Genomic DNA, 24605 nt, shown 5'->3' with positions numbered 1-24605 from the left:
TTAGCCAAACTAGGTAAAAGTAAGGTGTATGCGGTTCCCTTCACCCAGAGAGATTATTGATGCTTTAGTAAAAGATAATATGACAATCATCTTGCAATAAAGAGTACTTTGATGTAAAAAAATAGTCGCCCATTTCCAAAGTCTGAGCAGATGTCAAAGAACTCAAGGTATATATCATGACAGTTACTTGTATTAGTATCTTGCCTGCGGTTGCCGCTGCAGGCAAGAGAACTCGCATAGTCGTATGCAGGGGAGGGCGCTTGTACGTAGCACAGTACATATTATATGTTGCGGTCAACTCTGGAGGAGCAATACAATACAGAGCGACATGAGCTTGGCAGGAAGATCTCCATGGTCGTCTCTTGGCGCGCCAATGGGCCACCCATCTCCCATGGCAAGCAGCCAAGCACTACAAAAACAGTAGTACAAAACAAGCAGGCAAGCAACACCAGTAACACACTGCACTAGTCCAGTAGTACAAGCATAAAGTGCTCGGCGAAGAAAGGAATCGGGGCAAACAGGACAGGCCGGAACCGGGGAGGGACGATCGACCGGCCATGGCCACCACCGTCAACCCCGCGGATCCGGAGGCGCTAGAAGGCGGCGACGGCGACAGGAAACCGATCAGGGGCGCCGCCATGTCCCTGCTTGTCCGGGCGCGCGACAACATGGCGTTCCGGTCGGTGTGGTCGGAGCTGAACGGCGCCATGGGCGACCTGGGCACGTACATCCCCATCGTGCTCTCGCTGGCGCTCTCCCGCGGCCTCGACCTCGGCACCACCCTCGTCTTCACCGGCGTCTACAACGCCGTCACGGGCCTCCTCTACGGCGTCCCCATGCCCGTCCAGCCCATGAAGACCATCGCCGCCGTCGCCCTCTCCGACGCCTCCTTCGGGGTCCCCGAGATGATGGCCGCCGGCATCCTCACCTCGGCGTTCGTATTCGTCCTCGGGGTCACCCGCCTTATGAAGCTCGTCTACTGGTTCGTGCCGCTCCCCGTCGTCCGCGGCATCCAGCTCGCCCAGGGGCTCAACTTTGCCATGGCCGCCGTCAAGTACATCCGCTACGAGCAGGACCTGGCGAAGAGCAAGTCCCTCGGTCGGCGCCCCTGGGCTGGGCTCGACGGCCTCGCCCTCGCCATCGCCGCCATCTTCTTCGTCGTCCTCGTCAACGGCGCTGGCGACGATCACAGCACCGCCGTCCAAGAAGAAGAAGTGGGACGAGATCGGGAGGAGGATAGCTCTTCTTCCCTCTGGCGTAGCTGGAGGAGGCGCTTGCGGTCGGCGACGATCCCGTCGGCGGTGATCCTGTTCGTGCTGGGCGTGGTCCTCGCCATCATCCGGCACCCGGCGGCGGTGAGGGAGCTGCGCGCGGGGCCGTCGCGGATGCGCGTGGTGCGCATACCGAGGGAGGCGTGGAAGCAGGGGCTGATCAAGGGCGCGATCCCGCAGATCCCGCTCTCGGTGCTCAACTCGGTGGTGGCGGTGTGCAAGCTGACGCGCGACCTGTTCCCGGAGAAGAAGGAGGCGTCGGCGACGTCGGTGTCGGTGACCATGGGCGCCATGAACCTGGTGGGGTGCTGGTTCGGCGCCATGCCGTGCTGCCACGGCGCGGGCGGGCTGGCGGGGCAGTACAAGTTCGGCGGGCGCAGCGGCGCGTGCGTGGCTGCGCTGGGCGGGCTGAAGCTGGCGCTGGGGCTGGCGCTCGGCGGCTCCGTGCTGCGCGTGCTCGCCGCGTTCCCCGTGGGGCTGCTGGGCGTGCTGCTGCTGTTCGCCGGCGTGGAGCTGGCCATCGCGGCCAGGGACATGTCGTCCAAGGCGGAGGCGTTCGTCATGCTCGTCTGTACCGCCGTGTCGCTCGTCGGCTCCAGCGCCGCGCTGGGGTTCCTCTGCGGCATGGTCGCGCACGGCCTGCTGCTGCTCAGGGCACGCGCCATTTCCATCTGAAGATCAAAGCACTCGTGCTGATCCATGCATGTACATCTCGTACATCCATCGTCATCCCATCTGTATGTTTTACATGGACTGCGTCGCGTGTGCACTTCTGTGCTGTAGCAAATGGTTGGACTGAGTTTCAAGTTTGGTCTCATTCACTTTGTGAACCGTCGGATTTTTTTGCGTAGCGATTCGTGCTTTGTTGCGGCTGGACAGGTTGTCTCCTGGTTATCGCGGCCCGTATCGTGTTGGGCTTTTCTTGTCTTTTTTTTCTTCACTCCCCCGCCCGTTGCACTCCCCCCTCTCCTCTTTTATTTAAGAGACCGAAGCGTCCTGATTCTGACTTGACTCCATTCCCCCCAGCTCCTCTGTTCGTCTTCTGACTCCCTTCCCCAGAGCGCTCTGTTCATCTTCGAATCGGGATACAGAAGGGAAGAGCTGAAAGTGGAGAGGAGATCCCCGTTTTGTTCAAGTAACGCATTCTTCCCACGTTTTTCCTTCCCCCACTGTTTTTATGTTCTTGTTTGTAGTTCTAGGGTTAGTGCAGATGTAATGAATAGAATGGGGAGGTTTGTTAGGGTTAGATGTAGATTTTGTTTTTTGTTTTCTCTTTTAGATAGGTGGGCGGATGAGATTAGGGGGTTGATACATTTGTTGTAGATCTAGGGGTTAGTGCAGATGTAATGAATAGAATGGGGAGGTTGTTAGGTATTCATGTAGGTGTTTGTTTTTGTTTCTTTTTTAGATGGGTGGGCGGATGAGATTTTTAGGGTGTTGACACATGGTTTCTGACTAGGTTTTTGTGTCTTAGATAGGCAGTAGATTCATGTTTTGATTACATGGTTTTCCTGTTTTTCTATATGATTGTAGGTGGATCTGGTTTTTTCAGTTAGTATGTTGTCCTTTTTATTTTTTGAGTATTCTACATCTGTGTCCTAATTTTTTGATCTATCTGAATGTCTATATATGTAGAAGCAGATATGTTTTGTTCTGTGATACATATCGGTAGATGATTTTTTTAGTCTGAAGGTCATTTCTTAGTGTTGGCCTAGTAGTTTATACTGTTAGATGAATGCAGTAAGGTCTGAAGGTCTGTATATTTGTGGTGTGTTAAAATCAATGAAACTCACATTTTTCCTTGGAAGTTGAGTTAAAATCACGTTAAAAGAAGTTAACCTAGCACTTCTTTTCTTTTTGCTTTTTGGATTTTGATTTTCAAAATCACATTTAAAATGTTCTGAATTTCACCAGCGGACAGTAGACAGTTAACTGAAACTGTTGATAGGTTTAAACTGAAAGTTGACAATAAGTGACAGTGGGTACCGTCTCTAGCACTGTGTAGACATTTTTGTAGAAGTATGAGTTGAATAATTTTTCACTTTTCTGTACTGACACCATTTTTTTACCTTTGCTTGGTTTTTCATATACTGACATGATCTTTCAGCAGTATCAAACTATCGATGCTTTTTGTTTGGTTTTTCATACTGAATTTTTTTTGTATAGTTTTTCATACTGAATTTTTTCATACTGATTTATGTAGTTTAGAAGGCATTTTTTATACAGCATCAAATTCATGTGTGTGTTTATTAATCATGTGCGTGAATGTTTTCTATATACCTATTATACTCAAAAGTATTTTTTGATAAGATGTTTTTGTTCTTAATTTTTTTATATGGTCAGGATGGTTTGCGCGGTCTGCCACTCATACTGTGGCAACAACACTGTAGAAAGATGGGGAAATTTTGTCAACAATGGCGCCAAGGAATTTGCAGTGTTTTTTTGTACTTTTTCATCGTGATGATCTTTTTGAATGTCTCTATTTGTGTTTTTCACTCCGCAGTTTTTTCCTAACAATTCTTTTCAACCCTGTTTGTCCTGTTTTTCTTTTTTTTTTGAAGATCATACCATGCACTGTAAGGGACAGTCTGAGCCACATAGCTGGAGGATTCTTCAGTTTCAGAGCTCACGGGCGAAGGTATTCGTTGGATGTGCTCAGCGTGTCTGAGACCACCGTGATGGGCGGCGATGACTGGGTAAAGTTTGTCTCGGACTACCATCTTGGCGGTGGTGAGTTAGTGGTTTTTGACACATCTCGGCGCATGGCCAAGGCATATGTATGCTATGTTGGTTGCATGTGTGTTGCAAATGACGGGGGCCCAGCTGAGCACACGATTGTTGATGAGGATGCGGGAGACCAGGGCGCTGCTGCAGGTGGGATCAACATTGGGTCTGATGATGAGGCCCTAAATGATGTACATGAGGAAGTAGCTACTCCACTAGTTGTTTTCACAAAGGGCATTGTTCTAAGTTATGATGAAGTATCAAAGTTGGATTTGGTTCTTACCAACAATGATGGGTACATTGGATGTCCTTTCGTGCACCGTCTCACAACCACGAACGTTGCAAGCAAGCAGATGGTAAATGTGCTTTTTCAATCTGATTTTTTTTGTTCGCTCATTTTTTTGTCCTATATATGTTTTTATTGTCTGATGTTTATCTTCTTTTTTTATGTAGAAAATTCCAAGGAAGGTGATTGAAGGGTTGAACTTGCTACCAGAAGGTGTTGTTGGAATTTGTTTTGAAGCTGAAGAATACATGAATGTTGGATACCGCCAAGATCGTGGTGGGCGCATGGTTTTCAGCAAGCAATGGGGTGTCTTTGCAACCCAGAACAACCTTCAAGAAGGAGACGGAGTTGTTTTCAATTTCAAACCCAGCAACCAAGGGGGCGTAAACATAACATGTGTTGTGCACAACCTGAGAACAACAACATAATGAAGGAAGGGATGCCAAAAGACAGCAAGTTCAGCAGCGCAGTGTTCAGGAACCATCAGCCCTCGTTAGGAACTTTTTATTTTTGCGCTTTTTTATGTGTCAATCGGACCAGCTCCTAAGTAGTATTAGAGATCTAGACTTCTATGTTCCTTTCTATCTATCTACTAAATGCTACCATGTGTGGGTTCCAACTCTTTTTTTTGCAAATGCGATGCCCCGTGTGAAATCCATCTTCTTTTTTATCCATATTTCTTTTTAATGTTTTCAATGTATTTTATTGGGTGACCTTGTATTTCTTTTTCAACCTCGAGACGCATTTGCAAGGTTTTTCAACCTCGAGACACAACTTCAAGTTTTCAAACTTGAGGGGCAAGTACAAGGTTTTCAATGTCCGGGCTGATTTTGAAATGTTTTTCAATCTCGAGACACAACTGCAAGGTTTTCAACCTCGAGGCGCAACTGCAAGTTTTCAAACTTGAGCCGCAACTGTAAGTTTTCAAACTCGAGTCGCAACTGCAAGTTTTTCAAACTCGAGTCACAACTTCAAGTTTTTCAATGTCGATGTTGCATTTTTTTGCGAGGTTGCAATGTCTAGACGCAACTTTTCAACCTCGGAGGCACTCAGGGTTTCCATTGTCGGGGGTTGCAACTGCAAGTTTTCAAACTTGAGCCGCAATCAAACTCGAGGGTGCAACTACAAGTTTCCAATGTTCGGTCGCAACTGCAAGGTTTTCAACCTCGAGGCGCAACTGCAAGTTTTCAAACTCGAGCCGCAACTGCAAGTTTTCAAACTCGAGCCGCAACTGCAAGTTTTCCAAACTCGAGTCGCAACTTCAAGTTTTCCAATGTCGACGTTGCATTTTTTGCGAGGTTGCAATGTCTAGACGCAACTTTTCAACCTCGGAGGCACTCAGGGTTTCCATTGTCGGGGGTCGCAACTGCAAGTTTTCAAACTTGAGCCGCAATCAAACTCGAGGGTGCAACTGCAAGTTTCCAATGTTCGGTCGCAACTGCAAATTTTCAACCTTGAGGCGCAACTGCAAGTTTTCAAACTCGAGCCGCAACTGCAAGTTTTCAAACTCGAGCCGCAATCAAACTCAAGGGTGCAACTGCATGTTTCCAATGTTCAGTCGCAACTGCAAGTTTTCAACCTCGAGGCGCAACTGCAAGTTTTCAAACTCGAGCCGGAACTGCAAGTTTTCAAACTCGAGCCGCAATCAAACTCGAGGGTGCAATTGCAAGTTTCCAATGTTCACTTTTTTGTGTTTCTCTTCCTTTTTATTTTCTATATTTTTTATTTTTCGATTTTCACATTTCATTTAGTTTTTTCATTTATTTTAATTTTTCATTTCATATTTTTTTGTGTCTACTTATTCTAATGACATCATTACTCAAGTCGGGGCACAACTGCAAGTTTTTAAATGTGGTCGCAATTGCAAGTTTTCAAGTGGGGTCGCAACTGCAAGTTTTCAACCTCGAGGCGCAACTGCAGGTTTTCAACCTCGAGCCGCAACTGCAAGTTTTCAAACTCGAGCCGCAACTGCAAGTTTTCAAACTCGAGCCGCAATCAAACTCGAGGGTGCAACTGTAAGTTTCCAATGTTCACTTTCTGTGTTTCTCTTCCTTTTTATTTTCTATATTTTTTATTTTTCAATTTTCACATTTCATTTAGTTTTTTCATTTATTTTAATTTTTCATTTAATATTTTTTGTGTCTTCTTATTCTAATGACATCATTACTCAAGTCGGGGCACAACTGCAAGTTTTTAAACGTCGACATTAGAAAAATGCAACTGCAAGTTTTCTAACTCGAGCCGCAACTGCAAGTTTTCAAACTCGAGCCGCAACTGCAAGTTTTTCAAACTTGAGTCGCAACTTCAAGGTTTCCAATGTCGACGTTGCATTTTTTTGTGTCTTCATTTTATAATCAATCGCATATTCATTTTGCCCACATTTTTCTAATTTTTTTAAGAAACTAATTTCAAAACATGCCATATTTTTTTATGTGTTATTTTTCTCAATTATTAATTTTTGTGCCAAATTATATATATTCATGTCGTACCAAATATTTTTCAATGCATGTTTTTTTAAATTTTTTTCTACTCCCACTGTACTGTGGACCAACCTCTATTCTCTTTTTTTTAATTACTTTTCCATTTTTTTGCCCAAAGCCGACAGCGCACCTGACTGTTTGAAATGGAGCAGAGAGAGGCCAACATGGCTGTACCTATCTCTAAACGGGAAGCCGCTCAAGGCGGCAACGGCGACATGGAGAAGCAGGGCGGCGACCCGCCAGGCGGCGCGCTCCCATCAAAGGTAAGGCTCCCACCGCCGGAAGGAGGCCGCCCCTCCCCCCTCCCCCAGTTTCCGCCGTTGATTTTTATCGGTCCAGTCCTGCTGCGCGCCGACGTCCATCTCTTTCTGGTGGCGCTACCGCCGCATTGAAATTGGGGAAAATCTGTGGCTAGGGTTTCTAGTTTGTTGGTCCTCCAATCGATAGCGGGAGCAATTATGGGATGGGTGGCGAGTTACAACCGGTGGATTCGGTAGCAGCAGGAGGGATGCTTTTTCGGGTTGATTTTGTCGCCATGGAAGGGGGGTGAAGGAGCAATTCGCCACGACGAAGTACGAGTAACCTTTTTTGTCCATTTTTTAGGCGTTTAGTGCAGGATTGAGGGCCGAATTGCTGTGGGAAGGGACAGAGGGATAAATGAACCAACTACTGATGCTGCCGTGGGAAACAACTAGAATGTGCGCTTTGAGAACGAACAGAGTGTGAATCAAACCATGGCAGTTAGGTGGAGCTGGAGTTTCTGTGTGTTTTTTTCATGTTTTTTGTGTGTGTGTCCCGAATCTCTCACATATGTGTTGATATATGAAGTGTAAAGTTTTTTGTATCTGTACAATTTTTTGAATCTGTTGAAGCCATGGTGAGTGCAGCTTATCAGTAGCTATCATGATGGCTCGTTAGGACTTTTTTGATGAGTAAGCATGATGAAACATGCCTGCATGATGACGGTTTTGGTTCTGGGGTGAATGTTTCATTGTTTTTTCATTTTTGTGTTAACTACTACATGAAATTGTTGGCGTTCTGGTCCGCAAGTTGCAGTTTTGTGGCTGCTGTTTTATTAAGTGAAGGTGGTTTTGGCATTTTGTGTAGGACTGAATCTGAACCTGAGTGAATGTAGTAAAGGAAACTGGACTGAATTGAATTGAATTGTCTTTCAGTAAAATGCATGTAATTGCACTTGCATTGGTTGCTTGCCCGACAGTTAGAAAGAAAAACATATGGATTTTGGAATTTTTAAGGGGTACAAGCAGTGTATGTCAGGAGAAGCATGTATCTATCAAAAAACGACTTCCAAGCTCGAACATAGCTTTCAAAATGAAGACACACACACACACACATTACATTACAACAAGACATTTTATCTGTTGGTCATTCTAGCTCCTTTTCATTTTTTCAGACCTGAAATCTAAAACATGCATGTGTGTTCAAGTCATGTTTTCAGAATTTATAAATGTACTTGTTTTAGTAGGTGTATTTTTAAGCATTGATTACTCTGTTATAAAGAGTTTATAGGGACGCTTAAGATGCCCCTTTTTTTGTTGTTGTAGGGGCCTGTTACTGTGCTGAGTGCATCACATGAGGATAAACACAACAGTGACACGTGCTTGGAGCATGATGAAATTAACAAAGCCCATGGAATATTGTTTGAAGAAAAAAGAGATCCCGAAGATATGGACGGTCAACATCTATATGAGGAACAGGGGCCAAAAATAGATGATGATTTAACTGAAACTGAAGTGTCAGGTAGTCTACTGTGCGACGGTGTGATAAATTTGGTAACCACTCTTTTTTTGGATTTTTGCTTTGATGAATGCAACTCAAAGAGTTATCTCATAGACAATTTTTTTTGTCTCTGATGTTTTGTCTTATGATTTTTTCTTGCAGGTAAGAAAGAGTATTGAAAGGAAACAAACTCGTAAGATAATACGAAAGCAAACAACCAAGGTAATCAGTGCTAGTTGTCTATTAGTTTTTTCTTTCTACAGATCATAAGTACCCAACATCGGAACTAAGATCGTTTTGTGTATATATTTATATCTTTCTTCTTTTAGATCATTTTTTAATACATATGTATGGGTATTTCTCGTTTTTCTATGATACACCATTAATGGTCATGTAATTTTTTTAATCTTTTTGTGTTTTTCCCGTTTATCTTATGTTGTTGTTTTTATAAAAAACAGAGACCTAGAAATATCGAAGAGCCTGTCAACAAACCCCGTGGTCACGTCGGAGCCAAGGCATACAGCAGATGTAGTCTGCCATACTTTGTTGATGTTGTCAAGTCCACATGCAAAAGTAAAGAGAAAGTACAACTCGTCAGAGGTATTGGCTTCGGTTTCACGCTTGAGTTTGATGAGTGTGTCGTACCAAGGCCACTTGCGCAATGGATAGCTGATAACGTTTGTGTCAAGGATGAACAAATTGTATTCAATCAGAAGGTGATAACACTCAATGCAGAGTCAGTGTCCCATGTTCTTGGGATTCCAGCAGGCGAAAACAATATCGGCATAACTGATGATGGAGGAAAAGCTGAATTTCTCGCGTTGTTTGGGCTGTCAGAAGTTCCATCAATCAAGTATTTTGGCAACAAGATCATCAAGGAGGAGGAGCTATCTGATGAACAATATATCCGTTGTTATATGATCGTTATGCTTGCAACCTTCTTATGCCCAACATCAAACACTAAACCAAGCACCAAGTATATGGGAGCACTAATTGATGTTAGCAAGATCAAAGACTTAAACTGGTGTGAATTCACACATGCATGGTTGATGCAAGCAATCAACAAGTATCAAAAAGAAAAGGTGAAGCAAAACAGGATAACATTAACACTGGGCGGATGCATTTTTCACCTTGCGGTACATATTTTTTCATGCTTTTCCTATTATTGTTTTTGTAGTTTTAGTATTTTTTTCCATTTTCCCCTTTTTTTATAAGTATGAGTTTTCACCCGTCTTTATGATGGATAAGTCTGTGTACTAGGGTCCTTGTGGGGCTGCAGCACATGGTCCTTGTGGCAGTTAGGAGGATAAAGTCCTGGACCATCAAGGACTGGCTGTTAGGATAGAGTTCTGTTCTTGACCATCAAGGACTGTCAGTTAGCATCTTAGACTAGCATCTTAGACTAGCATCTTAGACTGGCATCTTAGCAGCATCTTAGCATATGCCTTGGCTGGCTAGCAGCCTATAAATATGTATCCCCAACCCCTCAGGTTGGCATGGCATTGTGTGAGAAATAAACCAACGAAAATTATCCCAACTCTCCTAGTGTCATCCACAACTATCAATGCTCAGGCTGAAAGGTCTAACAAGTGGTATCAGAGCCTCGTTAACCTGCACCCTGAGCATTTCCTGTGAGCAGCCCAAGTCGGTAGCAGCAGCTGCTCCGTCTGCCTCTGGTTACCTTCCTCCCTCCGGACTGTCGAGCAGCAGCTCGTCTTCATCAGCCTCCTCTTCACGCAACAGCCCCCCTGCAGCGAGCCATGTCTGCAGGTCGCTCTCAGCACACGGCTACCTCGAGCATGCGGCGCCGGCAAGAGGCCGAGCGCGCCGTGGCAGAGGAGCGTGAGCGAGCGGCTGCTGCAGCGGCAAGAGTGTCGAGGCTGGCTGCAGCGGAGCTGGCAGCAGCCAGAGCGGAGGTAGAAGCAGCCAGGGCGGAGGTAGAAGCAGCCAGGGCGGAGGTAGAAGCAGCAGCAGCAGCAGAAGCAGCCCGTGAGGCTACGGCGGATGCCAAGGCACTCCGCGGCAGCCCCGGCAGCTCCAGCAGCTCCGCGCCTGCGGACGACGGCGCCGACGCAGATCGCGCCAAAGTGGCGCAGGAGCGGACGGCGCAGTGGGCAGCCGAGCACGCCCGCGCTCCAGGTGGAGGCGCGCACCGCGACGGCGGCTGCAACGACCAGGACCGCGGCCTCTACGAGGTCCGGACTGTGGTCAGGGATGTTGGTTCCAGTGTTGGGTGGCCTACCCTCACTAAAACCAACTACGTCGAGTGGGCCGGGATCATGAAGGTCAGGCTCCAGGTGCGGCGCATGTGGGAGGCAGTCCAGGACAGCAACGTCGACCACCTAGAGGATCGACGGGCGCTGGACGCCCTCATCGCCGCAGTCCCGCCCGAGATGCAGTTCTCGCTTTCCAATAAGCGGACTGCCAAGGAGGCTTGGGACGCCATCGCCGCAGCACGCATCGGCAGCGACCGTGCTCGCAAGTCCACCCTGCAGGCACTTCGTAAGGAGTGGGAGAACCTGGGCTTCAAGCTAGGTGAGGACGTTGATGACTTTGCTCTCCGTCTCAACACTCTGCTGCAGAAGATGGTGAAGTTTGGCGATGCCACCTACACCGAGGAGAGAGCTGTTGAGAAGCTTTTTCGGTGCATTCCCGAGAAGTACAAGCAGATGGCTCGCTCGATCGAGTCGTTGCTGGACCTCTCCACGATGACGATTGAGGAGGCGATAGGTCGACTCAAGGTCGTCGACACCGACGAGCCACAGCCCCCCTCGGGGCCCATCACCACCGGCGGGAAGCTGCTCCTATCTCGGGAGCAGTGGGATCCCAGCCTTGGTGACAAGAAGAAGGGGGAGCCTTCCTCCTTGACGGGCGGCCGCAAGCGTGGCAAGCAGCGTAAGGCGCGAAGAGGCCCCCCGGGCAGGGCACAAGGACGTGCCGAAGGTGACGCCCGCGGAGGCGCCAAGGACGGCGCCGCTGGCGAGCCCAGGCCGGCACAAGACAACAGTTGCCACAACTGTGGCCGGTTTGGCCATTGGGCCAATGAGTGTCGGCAACCACGACAAGGCCAGGCTCACGTCGCACAGGCGAAGGAGGAGGAGACGGCTCTGTTCATGGCGCATGCAAGCATTGAGCTACCCTCGGCGACTCCAGTCGCAAAGGCTTTCATCCACCTCGATGAGCCAAAAGCACACGCTCTTCTCGGCGATGGCTCCGGGAAGGACAAGGCTACGGGGTGGTGCCTCGACACCGGCGCCGCCCACCACATGACCGGTCGAAGGGAATTCTTCGCCGAGCTCGACTCCGATGCGCGAGGCTCCGTCAAGTTCGGGGATGCCTCCGCTGTGGAGATAAAGGGCGTCGGCTCCGTCATCTTCACCACCAAGATGGGAGAGCACCGGCTGCTCACCGGTGTCTACTACATCCCCGCGCTAAGGAATTCCATCATCAGCTTGGGACAGCTGGATGAGAACGGCTCACGCGTGCTGATTGAGCATGGGGTCCTACGCATCTGGGATCGCCAGCGTCGCCTTCTCGCCAAGGTGCCCAGAGGTGAAAATCGACTCTACGTCCTTGATGTGCAGGTGGCACAACCGGTCTGTCTCGCTGTCCGTCGAGACGACGAGGCGTGGCAGTGGCATGAGCGCTTTGGGCACCTTCACTTTGAGGCCCTGAAGCGTCTAAGTGCCAAGGAGATGGTGCGAGGCCTGCCATGCCTCGACCATGTGGAGCAGTTCTGCGACATCTGCGTACTGACAAAGCAGAGACGACTCCCCTTTCCCCAACAGGCGAGTTTTCGGGCTAAGGAGAAGCTGGAGCTCGTGCACGGAGACCTGTGCGGCCCGGTGACGCCAGCCACACCAGGAGGTCGACGCTACTTCCTGCTGCTCGTCGACGATCTCTCCCGCTACATGTGGGTGATGATCCTCGGCAGTAAGGGAGAAGCGGCGGACGCCATCAGGCGCGCGCAGGTTGGTGTGGAGGCGGAGAGCGGCCGCAAATTGCGCGTGTTGCGCACTGACAACGGCGGCGAGTTCACGGCGGCTGAATTCGCGTCGTACTGCGCCGATGAGGGCATCCAGCGCCACTACTCCGCGCCGTACAGCCCGCAGCAAAACGGCGTCGTCGAGCGGCGCAACCAGACGGTTGTGGGGATGGCTCGGGCTCTCCTCAAGCAGAGAGGGATGCCGGCTGTCTTCTGGGGAGAGGCGGTGCTAACGGCCGTCTACATCCTCAACCGCTCTCCTACTAAGGCACTCGACGGCAGAACTCCGTACGAGGCCTGGCATGGGCGGAAGCCGGCGGTCTCTCATTTGCGGGTCTTTGGCTGCCTTGCGTTCGCCAAGGAGCTCGGCCACATCGGCAAGCTCGACGACAGGAGCACTCCGGGAGTCTTCATCGGCTACGCGGAGGGCTCAAAGGCCTACCGCATCCTCGACCCAAAGACACAACGTGTGCGCACAGCGCGAGACGTCGTGTTCAACGAAGGGCGAGGGTGGCAATGGGACAAGGCGGTGGACGACGGCTCGACGCCGACGTATGACGACTTCATTGTCGAGTACGCTCACTTCAAGGAAGCTGGGGGAGCAAGCAGCTCCTCTTCACCGGGCACGTCTACCCCGGCCCCCAAAACTACATCGACTCCGGCGCCTGCTACACCGACGACACCACAACCGGCGACGCCGCATACTCCAGCCCCGGCGGTCGCCACTCCGGGCTCGTCTTCATCAGCACCAGCTCACGCAGAGCACAACCCGATGAAGTTCGCTTCCCCGCTCACTCACGACGAGGAGCGGGTCGACGCATGGTATGGAGGCGAACCGCTGCGGTACCGTACGATGGATAATGTGCTCGGCGACCAGCCGGTGCCAGGACTGGTGCCACGTGACCTGGAGGCGCAGCTACAGCTCGTGTGTGAAGACGGCGAACCACGGTCCTTTGCAGAGGCCGAGAGAGACGCGGCATGGCGCGCCGCGATGAAGTTGGAGATGGATGCGGTCGAGCAAAACCGCACCTGGGAGCTTGCTGATCTCCCTCGAGGTCACCGCGCAATCACCCTTAAGTGGGTGTTCAAGCTGAAGAGGGATGGAGCCGGCGCCATCATCAAGCACAAGGCTCGTTTGGTGGCCCGAGGCTTCTTGCGGCAGGAAGGAGTCGACTTCGACGACGCTTTCGCTCCCGTGGCACGGATGGAGTCCGTGCGACTTCTCCTTGCGCTGGCTGCCCAGGAGGGCTGGCGTGTCCACCACATGGACGTTAAGTCGGCATTCCTCAATGGCGACTTGAAGGAGGAAGTCTACGTGCATCAGCCACCGGGGTTTACGATTCCCGGCCAGGAGGGCAAGGTGCTCCGCCTGTGCAAGGCTCTCTATGGCCTACGGCAGGCACCCAGGGCGTGGAACGCCAAGCTGGACTCCACGCTGAAGAAGATGGGTTTCGAGCAGAGCCCGCATGAGGCTGCCGTCTACCGACGGGGGAGTGGAGGAAATGCCCTGCTGGTGGGCGTCTACGTTGACGACCTGGTGATCACCGACACCAAAGATGCAGAGGTGGCGGCGTTCAAGGAAGACATGAAGGCCACGTTCCAGATGAGTGACCTGGGGCTCCTCTCCTTCTATCTAGGGATTGAGGTGCACCAGGACCACTCCGGGATCGCGCTTCGACAGTCCGCCTACGCCAAGCGCATCGTTGAGCTAGCTGGGCTCACCGACTGCCATCCAGCTCTCACTCCGATGGAGGAGAGGCTGAAACTAAGTCGCGACAGCACGACGGAGGAAGTGGATGCTACGCAGTACCGACGCCTTGTGGGGAGCCTTCGCTACCTCACTCACACACGGCCGGACTTGGCATTCTCCGTCGGCTATGTCAGTCGGTTCATGGAGCGACCAACGTCAGAACACCAGCAGGCAGTGAAGAGGATCGTCCGCTACATAGCAGGGACCCTCGACCACGGCCTCCATTACCCTAGGTGCCCTGGGGCGGCACACTTCGTCGGGTACAGCGACAGCGACCACGCCGGCGACATCGACACCAGCAAGAGCACGAGCGGGATCCTCCTCTTCCTCGGCAAGTGTCTCGTGAGCTGGCAATCAGTCAAGCAGCAGGTGGTGGCCCTGTCCAGCTGTGAGGCTGAGTACATAGCGGCCTCCACCGCATGTACTCAGGCGCTCTGGCTTGCTCGACTGCTTGGTGATCTTCTCGTTCAAGACACCAGAACGGTGCAGCTCCTGGTAGACAGCAAGTCCGCCCTGGCCCTGGCAAAGAACCCCGTGTTCCACGAACGGAGCAAGCACATCCGACTGAGGTATCACTTCATCCGCAGCTGTGTGGAAGAAGGGAGCATCGAGGCGAGCTACATCAACACCAAGGATCAGCTCGCAGACCTGCTCACCAAGCCCCTTGGGAGGGTCAAGTTCCTCGAACTTTGCTCCAGGATTGGGATGATTCAACTCTCCCACAAGACGACGTACAAGACTTAGGGGGAGAATGATGGATAAGTCTGTGTACTAGGGTCCTTGTGGGGCTGCAGCACATGGTCCTTGTGGCAGTTAGGAGGATAAAGTCCTGGACCATCAAGGACTGGCTGTTAGGATAGAGTTCTGTTCTTGACCATCAAGGACTGTCAGTTAGCATCTTAGACTAGCATCTTAGACTAGCATCTTAGACTGGCATCTTAGCAGCATCTTAGCATATGCCTTGGCTGGCTAGCAGCCTATAAATATGTATCCCCAACCCCTCAGGTTGGCATGGCATTGTGTGAGAAATAAACCAACGAAAATTGTCCCAACTCTCCTAGTGTCATCCACAACTATCAATGCTCAGGCTGAAAGGTCTAACACTTTATGTTTACTTGGCAACGCAATGTCTGAAGTTTTGTTTGTTTGCTTATTGTAATTTTTTAGGTCCGGTGCCTTGATTTTGTTGACTTTGGGACCATACAACTACAGTGTACATTGCCAAGAATCTGTATATGGAAGGGGAACCTAATAAAACTTTTCAGCGAGATGCTCTTGGATATGGAGGTTTCAGAGTAAGAGGCTTAGGTTTTCTTTCTGTTGTTCATTTTTTCATTTCCACTTTTGAAGGAATTAAGGAACATTTTTTATTTTTCCTATAGATATATGTAAATCTTTTTAGTTTCTGACTCTTTTTGCTCGCAGGTTAAGAATGAGTCTGAAACTTGTTATGGCCAACAAACACATGAATGGGCTAGCACTGAAAAAAATTCATACATGAAGGATGCTATTGAAAGAAGATTCGGCAATTCTCTGAGCGTGAAGGTGTGTTACCCTTCCTATTTCTAGTCCTCTTTTTTTTGTTTGTACTGTTTTCCCTTTTTCTTTTTTTTCTATCTCATCTTTTTTTGACTAATTTTTTGTGCCTAATACTCTACTGAACAAGAACAGGTAAAAGAAGATATATATATAACATTCCAACAGTACATGAAAGATGAAGGGCCCAGCACTTGCTCCAAAGTAAAGGAGTTGATCTTACAAACTCTTAAAATAGTGACATCAGCGAATAGCGATTCCGAAAAAACAGTGAAACTCGATTCAAGCAACGAATACATATCAGCAAATGCTAATATTGATTCAGAGACAACTGTTAAGGTCAATTCAAACGAAGAATATGATCATGATGGTAAACATTTCTTCATATATATCTAATCCACTTTTTACATGCTTTTTTCCCTTTAATATGTTTGTTTTTTCTGTTTTTTTAGTAACATCTATATTAGCTATTATTGCAAGCAGATTTTTAGTAATATGTTTGTTGTCTATAGGGAGTAGCTGATTTTTTTCTGTTGCTGCAAGCAGATATAATATCTAGAAAGAAAAGAAGGTTAGGAGATCAAATAGAAAGGCTAACACACGAGGAGCCACAAACTTCTATAATTAAAGGGAAAAATTTAAGTCAGCAGTCATGTGGGTCTGAAGGAACACACAGCAAGGCGCAGCACAACATGGTAGTTGATGAACAAGGGCCACAGTTAGCCCCAATTGCTACTACATTCGTAAGTTGATTGTTTTTTTTTGTAATTTTCCCAGAAATCCTTATTTTTTGTTTTTCTGTTTTTGCTAAACAGCAACCATGTTTTGCCACAGTTAACACCTCTCTCACTGTTAACAGGAAGCAAGCAAAACCATAGAGGACTTACAACCCACCACCCAAGCTATACTTCAAGAAGACAACTATACGCATTCAAAAACAGTGACCACAGCAAGTTTTGATTATATGCTATGTCCTCAGAAATTTGAGTCTACTTCATACCAACAGCAAGAACAAGGAGTCACAATAAGCACACCATCTTTTTGCGGTTTCAAGAACAATACCAGCACTCAAAAGGTATTGTTGAAGGAAATCTCATAATCAACCAGTTTTTTAATGAAAATTTTTTATGCCTCTTTTTTGCTAAGTGGTGTACTGACTCTTTTTTTGTTTTTTTACTTTTTCTATTTTTGAGGAACCAACAAGTGATCAATTTCCAGAGAGCAAAATGAGCATAGATATTAACAAAGTTTTTGTGCCAGGTATATTTCATTGTGAGACTTTTTTTTCAACACAGCCCCCATGTGTTTCTTCTTTTACTTTTCTTTTGTTACTTATGTATTTCCTTTTTCTTGCATGACTTTTTTTTCTTTTTGTTCAAAAAGATGAAGAACTAGCTCACACACAGACAACACAAACATCTTTTGCACGCTACCTAGATGAAGCTAGGAAAAACTACTTCTTCTACAGTGATGACATACCAACATTACGGCTCTTCAAAAACCACGATGATTGCGGGAATGAAATCAAAGAGCCCGAATTGTGGCGTCCTCTGCACATGGACTCAGAAGAGTACGAAAGAAAGATTGAGGTCAAATTTTTTCCTCTGAGAAGCTTCTTTTTTCTCATGCCTTTTTATTTGCATTTTTCTTTGTTCATTCATTTATATTATGGTCTTTACCAATCCCTTTTTATCCTTCAAAGCAGGCTCCTAAGAGGGATGGTCCCCCAAAGAAAAACATAGAAGTGGACAATATGATGTCAAAAGACCCAGAACAGAGCTACAAAAGCATTAAGGTAGGTTTACACACATCAACCTCATAGATTTTTCCCATCTGTTGTTTGTACATGTAGCAAACTTGACCTAATAGAAGTATGACAAATAACTCTTCATTTTTTTAGCAGCATTCTCAGTATGAAATTAATAGCACGCCCAACGAGTTCCCCGTTTGTTGTGCACAACAACAAAGCCAGAGCTACTTTTGCAAAACACCAAGGCCTTCAACTGCAACAACAACAGATGCAAGCATTATAGACTTGGTTAGCAGCAAACACTTTTTTTGTTCACGTTTAAATGAAATGTGTTTTTGTCTTCTGCGTTTTTTTTGAGGTATGCTGTTAGAGACAATGAAATCTCTATGTGGAACCAGGAACAAACGGGGAACTTACAAAATTTTCCATGCAGACCTCGCCAAATGCTTACAAAATTTTTCAGTGGAACCAGGAACAAACATGCTACTCACCAAAGAACAAGAACAGCAGTTTCTTCTCACCGAGTACATCACATGAAAGAAACATTGTAATTTTCCATGCAGCAAACCTCCTTAAGTTTCCTGTTCTATTCCAGCCATAGTATTTTTTTATTAAATGTTAACTGTGTTTGATTTTTTTTCTTTGTGAACAGGGGTCTCCTAATCAATTAATAATACCCAGAAGGTTGTTCCCTGACAAAAGCAACCACACGTATACACCAGATGGCACTGAAGAACAACCAATAGCAATAAGGGACAGTCAATCTGTAAGTGAACCCATTTTTTCAGAGGAAGCATCTAACGTCTTTTTTAATGTTTTTTTAGTGTCGCTTGTTCAATATCTACAATCTCACTACCCTCCTTTTTTGACAAAATATATGAATTTTGTAGGCCTCCCCAAAGGTTCAAATCCTGGGGGAAAAGTCTTTGAAACAAAATTGCTTGAACTTGCTGGGAAACTCAGATGAACATTACAACACCCGTCTTTTGTTAGGGAGCTCAAACAGCTCGGTGGGAAAAGAAAATGTTCCAAACAAAAGAATTCTTAAGCCAAGCAAATACCTTTGCTCTCCTTATGACGGGTATAACAGGGGAGAAATTTTGAGCCATGAATTGGATCTCTACAACAATATCATGATCTTAAGCAGTCATGCAGATTACAAGGGGTATTTTTCTCTTTTCTCCTCATTGTGTTTCTATCTTTGTGGCTTTTTTTCTTAAGTTTTGTTCTGCGTTCATCATTTGTTTATTTGCTTTTTCTAACAATAACTTTTTCACTTCTCATGTGTTCTTCCTCCCTCCCTTTTCCTCAACATACATGAAATGGGTTGTTGAAATTGATAATTGCAGGGTTTCTTTGGAACAATTGGGGAAATCTTTCAAAGAGGAAGGATGGGTAGAGTCATACGTCATAAATGTGTTCTGTAGGAAACTCTTTAGGGACAATCACCCAAGACTATCTCAAAGGCATTTCTTCTTCCACACTGCTAGTGTAAGTTTCATAATTTTCACTTTCAAGCGCAATATTTATTTTTTCATTTTTCTCCTTGTCTTTTTTACTTTCTTTTTTTCCCTGAGAGGTTGACATTTCTTTGTACTTTTTTTTCGAAAAAGGAATACTTCCTACAAAAGTGGAAGAATGAAGCATCGAGATTGCAGTGGAGAGATAAATTAATAAAGAGCTTCACAGGAGCTGGAAAAGCAAAGGATCTTCAGCAATGTAACGAAGTATGTCTTAGTCATCTTTTGTACATTTGTGCTTCTCTTATTCTTTTATTTTTTTCTCTAATTTTTTTGCCTCTGCTTTATGATATGAAGTTATTTTTTCCAACGCTACACAAGTCACACTAGTTCGTTTTCCTGGTGGACCTGTGTGCCCATAAATTCATCTTCCTGGATTCAAAGTATGATGGAGATAGCACATACCACAGGACAATAAAGCACATGATGGTAACTTGTCACAAGAGAACTCTGACTTAATATACAACCTTCTCATTCATGATCTTAATGTTTTTTTAATGCAGATCGAAAACTTCAAACGAGCTTGGAATGATGCTGGTCAAAAGAATATGGGATTCAGACACTACGAAACTGCATATCCAAACTTACTGAAGCAGTAAGGATGGTTAGATGAAGATCCTTTCTCTGTACTTATATTTCCTACATTCACATGTTTTTCAATTTTTTGTAGTTCAGTGCATGTACTGATCGTTTATCATTTCTGACTTTATTTTTCTGTCAACATTTCTTTTTTCCGGAAAATAGTGATGCATGCGGGATTTTTGTCTTGAACTGGTTAGAGAACTGGCGTTCTAGGAATGCGTTGCAATCAGTCTTCACGCACGATATGGTCCAAGATGCACGTATCAGGTTTGCAGTCGATATTCTGTTCAGTGACCACAACATTCTCGATGAAGGGAAAAGGATTGTCAAGGATTTATGAAATATGAGTTAAGGTACTTCTTAATCTTCTCTGTCTCTGCTATCTTTTTTTGTATAATATATTTTTCAAAGGTTTTCTTCTTTTCTGCTTCTTTTCTGATGTATATACTCTTTTTTCAGAGACACTTTCCAGAAAACTCACCAGTGGACATACCAGTACAAAGATTAACAATTCAACTATAGTTGCGAAAATGGCAAGACACCGTCTCTTCAATTGTTTCTCTCACAAACAATGGCGCAGAATTTGAAGTTGATGCGCATGAAGCAAGGAAATGTGGTGTCAAGTAGATAACAAAACATTTTTATGTGTTTCAGATTTTTTTGTTTCGTTTGTACACTGTGGCCATGTACAAAGTACTATGAGGAAGAGAATGAATGGAAATGCGTATGCAAATATATTCGAAGTACTATGAGGAAGAGAATGAATGCAAATGAGTATGCAATTATATTCGAAGTTTTTTTTGTATAGGTCTTTTGGGTTCATTGGAGCAGTTTTCCATATTTATCACAAATAGAAAGTGCTTCGTGTACTGGATACAACAATGGCATTTTTTTACACTTTTTCTTCTCTTTTTCCTTTTTTGCAAATTTATTTTGGTGCTGATTTTTCTTCTGTTTTTCTCCACGTTTTTATAAATAAAAATCGGGCGTGAAAGTTCATACAAGATCATATCAATGGCTTACACAGGTATGACCTCATGATTTTTTCTAATCACATTGATTTTTTGGTACTGTTTTTTGAGATACCTTTTTAAATGTATGGATAACAATTTCTGACACTCTTTCTAAAAATTTGTAGGTTGTTTCCAAAAACACACACATTTTTTTGGACAGAATTCATACATCAAGGGGGGAAACAACATCAGATGCAGCAACGTGAACTAAACAAAGTACAGTTATAAAGTTTTTTCTTCTCTTGCCATGCGTTATTTTGCATCCCAAAACATATGAAAATGCTATATTTATTACAATATTTTTTTCAAATAGTCTAGTCAGTCTCTGTCTCCTGTTGTTGTTGTGCTTTGTGTCTTGCTCTTCTTCGTCCGCCCACCTGATGGTTTATCGGTCTTTGCTGCTGTCATCGAACCTGCTACCAACACAATAAGAGCAAACTTTCTTAGAATTGCAAGTGGGCAACAGAGAAACAAAAATCATAAATTTAACAAAACAGAGAAAAAAAATCTAGAGGACCTGAAGCACGTTTTGAGTGCTTTTTTGTCGCTGTGCCTTGGCAACATTATCAGCAATTACTGTGCAAGTAGATATGTTGTGGGTTTCAGAACCACATCGGCTACAGTGAATTTTTGGTTTCACACGCAAAGTTTCCATGAAGGTTTTGTATCGCCCTGATTGTGGACGTCCTTTTGAGATAGCAACATCGGGATTTTGCAGGTTGTCCCCATAACCATCTGGATGTGGGCCTGTGAGTGGAACTTCTGAATTCTTTGGTCCAACACTTGTTTTCTCAGCTTCAGCAGCTTCATCTTCTTTAGTCATCTCATCCAATCTCTGTTGCACCCTCTCACTCTCCCCAACAACATATAGATATTTTCTATTTGTTGATGCGCCATCAGAGGCCATATCGTTGAGCCTGTTGGACAAAAGTGTGTACCTCAAGTGTTGACTCCCAGCAGTTAGCTCAGCAGGCACATTGAACCGCCTGTCTCGTATGTCTTTTGTATCTTTTGGCCTCCATCTGTCGATGTAGTACTTTTCAGGAAGTTTTGACATGTTCAGATGAGAAAGAACCCTCAGGACATGACTACACACAATTCCGTCTTTCAAGAATTTACCACATATGCAACTAAATTCCTGATTTTGGATGTTCACATCGACAACAAATCTCCTTTGCCTGAAATCCTTTGCAGCCAGCATTTCTGTTTTGTATACTTCATATCTCACATTCCTCACAACTTCTTCAACATGCAAATTGACAACAAATTGCAGCTGCTTTTGGAACCTATAGAAGATCTTTCGGTTGTACATAGATGCTGCCTGATACTCAAGTTCACTATGAGACCAGAAAGTTGGCTTTGTTGTTCTAGTTATGGAGTCTTGTTCTCTCTCATTATCTTGAATATTGTGAGATATCCTCTCATATTCTTCCAGGAAGCATATCACACTATGTGTTGAAGTTATGTTGTCCTTGAAAATAGCATTTGTCCCTTCACTTCTTGCAGTAGAATGAATGAATGGGAAGAAATTCTTCTTGAAGTAGACAGGAACAAACCTCCTTCTCTTCTTCCACATAATGTTGAAATAGCTGATTTTTTGTATACCATATCTCTGTATCATATCTGGCCACAACATTTCAAACTCTCCTTCGGTCAGCGAGTTGTGTATGATGTCACTGAAATCAGCATGTAGGTTTTCATGTGCTGCAAATGTTCTAGGACATTTTTCCTCAGCTTTCTTTTTTATATGGAAGAGACAATGCCTGTGAACACAGTTGGGAAAAACCATCGGGATTGCCGATTTCATGCCCGCATCTTCATCTGTTATAATCGTCACTGGACTTTTGCCTCCCATGCAGTGAAGAAAAGTCTCAAACAACCACTTAAAAGTGTCAGTTGATTCATTTTGGATGATAGAACAAGCAAACAAGCAGTTCTGACTATGACCTGTGATCCCAACGAATGGAGCAAACGGGAGGTTGTATCTGTTTGTCTTGAACGTTGTGTCAAAGCTGAGACAATCACCATACAAGTCGTACATTTTCTTGCGTAGCCATCAGCCCAGAAAATTCATAACACTTTGCTTGCCTCATCAGAAACTTTAACTGTCTTAAATGCATAATAGAACCTTGGATCTTCCGCCTGCCTTTTCCTGAAGTAAGTCAGTACTTGCATCATATCATTCTGGTTAGTTTCTTTGCCAATTGATGTCCTCACATTGCTGACGTGTTTCTTAGTGTAAGGAGTGTTGCCACCTCTCAAGAAGCTCAGGATGGTCATTATTTTCCTTGTTGGTAGCTTCACAGCATTGAATGTACGGATAAGGATCTTCTCCTCTTCTGTCATGTAGTTATGTGAACGGAGGTACTTTGACTCTGTATGAGGGCTCAACTCATGGTTATGCTCGAGGTTGATTGTTGTAACAACCCACTTGTCTGCCTTCTTTGTGATAATAAGCTGAGCCTTACAACCAGTTATCTCAATGGTGTTTGTTTTCTTTTTCCTGGGGTTCTCATGCGGGACCTGGCCTGTTTTTGCCTGTCTAGTTTCTCGTCGTTTTTTCAACCTTGCTTCCTTTTCTTCCTCTCCAATTGCACGTCCAGATCGGTTACACTTCAAAGTGATTCTTGTTAGTGCATTGCCACCTTCCTTTTTTGCACAAAAGGATGCTGCCCTCTTTACAGAGAAACCACATATGCTTGCATACTCGTTGTAGAAGCTATAAGCTGCTTCTTGGTTGTCAAAAACCATGTCAATAGTTGGCACATGATGGCTACGAACTTCATGGCTGCAAGTCTGAGCATTTTTTATGCTTTCATTTTCAAGAAATATGAGGATGTCATCTTGTGAAAGTTGTTCAACTTGAACTCCCGTCTCATTGTTATGTTGTTGTTCCACAATATCAACATCCATATCACCTTCTCTTTGATGCAGTCCAAGGTTATGATCTGATTCACTATCACTGTCAAGTTCATTGTCTGAAGGCTGCTTCTGTGCACAATCAGGTTCATCAGTTTCCCAGATCAAATCATGCAGTCCTTGTATATTTGTGTTGTCAACAAACGGGGAAGGCTCCTGATTTTGTTCAACCAAAACTCGCCCTGTGTTATCATGATTTGTTTGCCTTGGTTCTTCTGATGTTCCTCTTCCATAGCGGCCAGCTATCATGAACATGTCATTCTGAATGCATTTCACAATAACAGAATTTTTCATCAGCGACGACATAATAGTATATAAGTTTGATACAATTTTTTTTCATTTTTCTTTTTACATAAGTTCATGTACAAAACAAACCTCAGTACGAACTAGGCGTTCTTCCTATGATTGAGACGACAAATATTTTGCCCCCTGCCAGAGAATGTAGATGATCATTTTTTTGTTCTGACTAATTAGTAGTTGGTTTGCGGTTTCAACAGAGGAAAGAAAGGTCAAACCTCTTGTTCAGCAGCAAGCAGCAGTTGCATGTATGACATAGGTGCATCGCCGGATACATTCATGAAGCTCACCCCCTGTTAAAAAAATAAAAAAAGCATGTTTTTAATGATGATCATGTAACATTTTTTTCTTTTTCTGTCGACACTTTCTTTTTGATGTGTTTTTGGCACTCACAGTTGGCTGCATTTTTTTTGTTTCTGTAGGATGGGTTCTTGAGGCTTCAGCATTTGGACTCCTCTGCAGAAACAACTGCAAAATTCTGGAAGAGTTAAGCCAAGGTACAATATAAACACAGCCCTACAAAATCTACTGTATTTTAGTTTGTTTTTACCTCGGGCATAATCCTGTTGGTCATGTTAATCATAGGAGAGTTTGTCTGTGTGTTGTTCATTTCATTGTAGTTATAGCCAAGAGGACCAACTTCTTGCGACACCCATTGTTGCAACGACTTCCCAGGCATCGTGCTCGACTGACCACATTCCAAATCAAATTGGCACTCATGATACATAGATAACTGCAAAAAAACATCTTGT

The 24605-nt window shown here is 45.4% G+C and overlaps 4 protein-coding genes across 13 annotated transcripts in view; 3 read left to right on the top strand and 1 right to left on the bottom strand.

Moving 5' to 3' along the window:
* The first annotated feature begins 465 nt into the window (after positions 1 to 465).
* LOC123190662 (molybdate transporter 1) lies at positions 466 to 5029 on the top strand. 3 transcript variants are annotated; one of them, XM_044603346.1, is made up of 4 exons: positions 466 to 2406; positions 3615 to 3715; positions 3833 to 4351; positions 4449 to 5028. In XM_044603346.1, the coding sequence occupies exon 1, from the start codon at positions 558 to 560 to the stop codon at positions 1944 to 1946; it is 1389 nt and encodes a 462-aa protein (XP_044459281.1). In that variant the 5' UTR covers positions 466 to 557; the 3' UTR covers positions 1947 to 2406; positions 3615 to 3715; positions 3833 to 4351; positions 4449 to 5028. The 3 variants fall into 3 exon arrangements, with proteins under 3 accessions (XP_044459281.1, XP_044459282.1, XP_044459280.1); XM_044603347.1 differs by lacking the exon at positions 3615 to 3715 and having other exon boundaries at positions 4449 to 5029; XM_044603345.1 differs by having other exon boundaries at positions 3615 to 4351; positions 4449 to 5027.
* A 1868-nt stretch (positions 5030 to 6897) lies between these two features.
* Positions 6898 to 8711, top strand: LOC123190661 (uncharacterized). The gene is made up of 3 exons (XM_044603344.1): positions 6898 to 7024; positions 8327 to 8522; positions 8664 to 8711. Exons 1-3 carry the CDS (start codon positions 6905 to 6907, stop codon positions 8678 to 8680), a joined length of 333 nt encoding a protein of 110 aa, XP_044459279.1. The 5' UTR covers positions 6898 to 6904; the 3' UTR covers positions 8681 to 8711.
* Positions 8712 to 9333: 622 nt separating this feature from the next.
* LOC123190659 (uncharacterized) lies at positions 9334 to 20431 on the top strand. 6 transcript variants are annotated; one of them, XR_006496472.1, is made up of 19 exons: positions 9352 to 9637; positions 15404 to 15531; positions 15662 to 15781; positions 15908 to 16142; positions 16319 to 16515; positions 16632 to 16847; positions 16966 to 17032; positions 17156 to 17361; positions 17478 to 17567; positions 17673 to 17810; positions 17956 to 18069; positions 18175 to 18288; positions 18413 to 18687; positions 18872 to 19013; positions 19136 to 19249; positions 19340 to 19471; positions 19546 to 19646; positions 19787 to 19977; positions 20084 to 20431. XR_006496472.1 is itself a non-coding variant. In XM_044603339.1 (18 exons), the coding sequence occupies exons 2-17, from the start codon at positions 15472 to 15474 to the stop codon at positions 19962 to 19964; spliced, it is 2358 nt and encodes a 785-aa protein (XP_044459274.1). In that variant the 5' UTR covers positions 9334 to 9583; positions 15404 to 15471; the 3' UTR covers positions 19965 to 19977; positions 20084 to 20431. The 6 variants fall into 6 exon arrangements, 3 of the variants coding, with proteins under 3 accessions (XP_044459274.1, XP_044459275.1, XP_044459273.1); XM_044603339.1 differs by lacking the exon at positions 19340 to 19471 and having other exon boundaries at positions 9334 to 9583; positions 19546 to 19637; XR_006496471.1 differs by lacking the exon at positions 19340 to 19471.
* Positions 20432 to 20517: 86 nt separating this feature from the next.
* The window catches only part of LOC123190660 (protein FAR1-RELATED SEQUENCE 5), a 5092-nt gene continuing 1004 nt past the window's right edge, over positions 20518 to 24605 (bottom strand). Inside the window, exons 3-8 of one of the 3 annotated variants that reach the window (XM_044603341.1) lie at positions 24404 to 24586; positions 24247 to 24321; positions 24072 to 24146; positions 23932 to 23985; positions 21155 to 23817; positions 20518 to 21053 (exon numbers count right to left, since the gene is read on the bottom strand). In XM_044603341.1, coding sequence (XP_044459276.1) covers positions 21042 to 21053; positions 21155 to 22678 — 1536 coding nt within the window. In that variant the 5' untranslated portion in view covers positions 22679 to 23817; positions 23932 to 23985; positions 24072 to 24146; positions 24247 to 24321; positions 24404 to 24586 and the 3' untranslated portion in view covers positions 20518 to 21041. Of the gene's footprint in view, positions 21054 to 21154; positions 23818 to 23931; positions 23986 to 24071; positions 24147 to 24246; positions 24322 to 24403; positions 24587 to 24605 lie in introns of those variants that run through there. The other 2 variants (XM_044603342.1, XM_044603343.1) reach the window with 2 other exon arrangements.

The sequence above is a fragment of the Triticum aestivum genome, chromosome 2A, assembly GCF_018294505.1.
Source record: "Triticum aestivum cultivar Chinese Spring chromosome 2A, IWGSC CS RefSeq v2.1, whole genome shotgun sequence".
NCBI lineage: Eukaryota > Viridiplantae > Streptophyta > Magnoliopsida > Poales > Poaceae > Triticum > Triticum aestivum.
Note: the sequence above shows the minus strand (reverse complement) of the source record. Positions and strands in the feature narration are given on the sequence as shown.

What these genes read in the sequence shown, in the direction of transcription:
- LOC123190659 (XM_044603339.1), top strand. Translation starts at nt 15,472, where the DNA reads ATGGAAGGGGAACCTAATAAAACTTTTCAGCGAGATGCTCTTGGATAT. An exon ending in CCCCAATTGCTACTACATTC is followed by an intron (nt 16,516 to 16,631) that starts GTAAGTTGATTG and finishes CACTGTTAACAG; the next exon opens with GAAGCAAGCAAAACCATAGA. An exon ending in CAATAAGGGACAGTCAATCT is followed by an intron (nt 18,289 to 18,412) that starts GTAAGTGAACCC and finishes TGAATTTTGTAG; the next exon opens with GCCTCCCCAAAGGTTCAAAT.
- LOC123190661 (XM_044603344.1), top strand. Translation starts at nt 6,905, where the DNA reads ATGGAGCAGAGAGAGGCCAACATGGCTGTACCTATCTCTAAACGGGAA. An exon ending in GCGGCGCGCTCCCATCAAAG is followed by an intron (nt 7,025 to 8,326) that starts GTAAGGCTCCCA and finishes TTGTTGTTGTAG; the next exon opens with GGGCCTGTTACTGTGCTGAG.
- LOC123190662 (XM_044603347.1), top strand. Translation starts at nt 558, where the DNA reads ATGGCCACCACCGTCAACCCCGCGGATCCGGAGGCGCTAGAAGGCGGC.